Raw genomic sequence first — 4,051 nt, forward strand, 5'->3', positions numbered from 1 at the left:
TCAGGACTTTTGCTGGGCAGAGACGCCCTTCCAGTAGTCTAAGATGTCGTGAAGATCCTCGTCTTTGGCAAACTGGACCTTTTTGCGTAGGGCATGGCCGGCTGCCATATACTCCTCCTCGTCTTTGTGCCGCTTGCGGTTGAGTTTGAAGCGCTCCCAGATGCTGTGCGATGGTTTGCAGGTGTACTCTGGGCTGGAGGTGTAGCTCAGGTTGTGATATTGAGGCGAGAGCTGGGAATAGGCCAGGTCTCTGGGGCGAGGACGGGTCAGAGGCTCCAGGATGGAGGGCTTTCGCCCCACCATGCTGTCATGCTGCTCCCCTTGATGCGAGCCAGGGTATGAGTGCCGGTGTTCACTGTACTGACGTATCTTCTCTGCCTCTGCCCGCAGGATGGCTGCGGCTGGTGTCACAGTGAGGATGGTGTCAGTGGTGGGAGACGTCTTCTCAATGTATTTGGCTTCTGATTTGTGGCCCGATCCCTCGGAGCGGTAGGACCTGGGGCTCCGTATGGAGCCACTGGAAGAGGTGCTGGAGCGTTTGGGGGCCGCCTCCATGCTGTGGTGTCGCTGGAGAGGGTGGTTGTAGCTTTCCTTGTAGACTGGGGAGAGGAATCCATGCTTGCTGGGGATTTGCTCTGATAAGAGCACCAGCTGAGGCTCCACTGTGGAGACTGCCCCCGATTTCACCCCTTGGAAGGAGGTGGACTCAGATTTCAAGGCATCAATGCAGTTGTTGATGATCTGGTTCACTTTGTCCACCTCCTTGGCAATGGTGGAGATCTCAGCCACAGAGCTCTGGGTATCCGGCGGCAGGGACAGCTCACAGTCTCGCCTCTCAGGCTGCTCACCTGTCCTCACCTCCATGTAGTTGCCCTTGGTGGCCTTGGGGGTCTCACTGCTGTCAATCAGCTTGTACTGCTCGACCTCGCCAGCAGAAGGCAGGTAGGGGATGCGGGTCACCGTCTCCCCGCCCAGCATCTGTCCCTGGGACAGCTGGGTGATGCTGGTGGTCTCCATTTCTGGCCCATATTTCAGCTCAATGATGGTCTTCTTCATGCTGCCGGCAGCCTTTTTGTGCTTCTCCTCCTGCTGGCGCCTCTTCCGGAGACAGTAATACACAACGCCCAGGACAATCACCATGCCAAAGAGACAGCCCAGGATTGTCATGATATAATGAGTAGCAGTGGAAGGGGTGGGCACCGGCTCCTTGCGGTTGGGTCTGGTGGGTGTGATGGTGACGCAGGTGTGGTTGTACTTGGAGTATTGGTGGACAGAGACTACACAGTAGGTGTAATCTCTTTGTGCTACTAGGTTGCTCACGGTGATGTTCTCCTCCTTCTTCCTGAGCTTGGTGATCATGGAGGAGAAGCCGTTTTCAAACTGTGAGAGGATGTACATCTTGCTGAAGGGGTAGGGGATCTGCACGGTGAGGACGGCTGAGTTGTGGTTGAGGTGTTTCACCTGGATGTTGGGGCGCACCTCTGTTTCACTGATGGGTGTGAACAGGGAGAACTGCGGGGTCGTGCCGTCACCGGAGGAGCACTCCTCCTCGGAGCAGGGGCTTTCGGAGGGTGCCGTGGTCACCTGGTACCTGGGAGGGATAAAACGAGGGATCACAGTGTAGGAGCCACCGGTGCAAAGGGAAGAGAGCATGCTCAGAGCATTGCGATAGCCAGTCCGGCCTTGGCCTAACAAGTAGTAACCCGTGTAGTCGGGTGGGGAGTCGCACTGCATCCGGTCATACGTGCGTGTCATGTTGGTGAAAGCCTCCAGCCATTGCAGGAAGCCAAGGAGCTCGCAGGAGCAGTAGAAGGGGTTACTGTAGAGTTCACAGACAGAGAGCTTGTTTAGGCCCCGAAAAGTGTTGCTGTCAAGTCTCTGGATCCTGTTCATGGACAGGTCAATGTTCACTATGTTGGGGCACTCCCAGAAGGCATTGGGGGTGACGGACTCAATGAGGTTGGCCTGGAGATAGAGGTACTCCAGCTTCCCCAGGCCTCGGAGGATGCCCTCAGTGAGGTTCCTCAGTCGGTTGTAACCCAGCTGCAGCACCTGGAGGTTGAACTGTCCTGAAAAGGCACCATCCTCGATGTAGGAGATCTCGTTCTTCGTCAGGTTGAGGTATGTCAGGTTGCCGAAGCGGCTGAGGGAGGCGTACTGCACGCTCTTGATCTTGTTGTCATTCAGCCGCAAGTCCACAATGGTGCTGTTGATTTGCTGGGGGATAGACTCGTAGGGGGGCTGGTTTTGGCTGCAGATGGCCAACCAGACAAAGCCCTTGTCCCCCTCAATGAGCCAGCAGTCTGCCCGCACCCCGCCGGTGTGCAGGAGAGAGACGGCGGCCACGCACATGCAGAGGGCTGACGTCGCGGCCCACCGGCGACCTGCCATCTGGAAGGGCGGCGCGGAGAAGGGGTTCCTGGTCTGCCAGAAGTGGGGAGCGGGACAGCGGCCAGGAAGATGTGGACTAGTGCTTCTTCGGCAGCTTCGCTCGCCTCTCCCTTCTCCTCATGGCTTGGAGATGGGGGGGGAGTGTCCGTGGAGAAAGCGGGCCTTGGTACCCACAGTGCTCAGCAGCCACCAGCCAGGGGCTACTACCAAGGCCTGGGTGGCTGAGGCTGGTCCCACATCACCAGGTCTCTGGCATCTCAGGGAGGGAGTCATGAAGTTAGGTGCTTGTGCGGAGGAGTCCCTCTGGCTTAGAGACAAGCCTTTGTCTCACTTTTTATAGTACATCTCCTCATTTTCTTTTTGCTGCCCATTATGGCACTGGTCCCCATCTCCATGTGCCTCCGTGGGTCTGGCTGTCCCCGCTCAGTCCCTCGGCTCACCTGCTCGAAACAAAACACAAGCACAAACTGAACACAAAGCAAAGACAGCATTTAGAGATGTTGGAAATGCATCCAACTACCCTCTTAATGTTAGGCACTTGCCTTCTAACTCTGGCTGCAACCTTTCAAGGAGCCTTTGGTTTATTTGGGCGCTGCCACCAGTGGCATTTGGCAGCATGAGGGAAAGTGGTCACTGATCATGGAGGTCACCCTCCTTTAAGTGTGTTGTCCAGCACCACATCCTAGGCAGGGGAGAGACCAACACACATCCAGGGCACCGTTTGCCTGACCTATTTAGGTGTCTACCTTAGGAGGAGAGGAGTGATGCCCCAGAAGTGTCTGTTCCTCTCCACTGAGAGCAGATGAAGTCTAGACAACTCTCTCTGATGTAGATTTGATGCTGCAGCGTTTTGCTGAGGGGAATCCTAACTGTCTCGCGTGCTGATGTGCGCAGCAGCGGTGCCCACAGAGGGGGATGCTGATTGAGGACACTGTGTCTCTCTGACTGCATTGCTGCATAGCATCTAGGATAAAGCCCAGCATCAAGCACCTGTCCTGTTTCTGGGAACCTGAGCAGTAGTTTCAGGGCGCTCTGACTACAGAACATGCTAGTGTGATTGTCCACCATCTGATGTCCTTGCCTGTGGTTGAGGCTTGCTACCTCAACCTCCAAGACTTCTCTCTTCCTCCTGGGTGAAATGATGCAGAGGTGGGGAGGACCCTCAACCACTCAGTTGTACAACAAGAGTATTTGCAGAAGACAGGACAAGACCTTCCCTCCTTAGCCAGAACGGCCATTTGAAGATCAGGAAGAGTCTTCACTAGACACAAACTAATGGGGAAAGAAACCTATGGGGCTGCCAGCAGCTTCACTTCCCACAGAAAAACTCTCATTCCTGGCTCACTTTTTCCATTATTTTTTCCTGCATTTTTGACTAAACATAAATATCCATCAACACCATTTCTACTGTCTTTTGTAATTTCTTAGGGAAACAGGAAGGCAAAGGTGGAAAGGAGGGAACTGCATAAGCATCAGCATCTCCTGGGTCATGCTTTTCCACAAGTTGTTGAAAATATCATCTGTGGACATCTCTACTGCTAAACAGCTCTCTGGGCTGATAGGATAGATGCAGTGAGGTGTTGTGGCAGAGATGGAGTTGCCCACAAATGGGGAGAAAACATCATGGCCTATCTAGAAAAATCCTTCTGGGGACTTCTGT

The 4,051-nt window shown here is 54.5% G+C and overlaps 1 protein-coding gene across 1 annotated transcript; it reads right to left on the reverse strand.

Annotated features, from left to right (window-relative positions):
• Positions 1-2,397, reverse strand: ELFN1 (extracellular leucine rich repeat and fibronectin type III domain containing 1). The gene has a single exon (XM_009490475.2). It carries the CDS (start codon positions 2,389-2,391, stop codon positions 1-3), a length of 2,391 nt encoding a protein of 796 aa, XP_009488750.1. The 5' UTR covers positions 2,392-2,397.
• Between the last annotated feature and the right edge of the window lie 1,654 nt (positions 2,398-4,051).

The sequence above is a fragment of the Pelecanus crispus genome, chromosome 11 (assembly GCF_030463565.1).
Source record: "Pelecanus crispus isolate bPelCri1 chromosome 11, bPelCri1.pri, whole genome shotgun sequence".
NCBI classification, from domain to species: Eukaryota; Metazoa; Chordata; class Aves; order Pelecaniformes; family Pelecanidae; genus Pelecanus; species Pelecanus crispus.

Coding starts and splice junctions, on each gene's coding strand:
- ELFN1 (XM_009490475.2), bottom strand. CDS start 2,391: ATGGCAGGTCGCCGGTGGGCCGCGACGTCAGCCCTCTGCATGTGCGTG.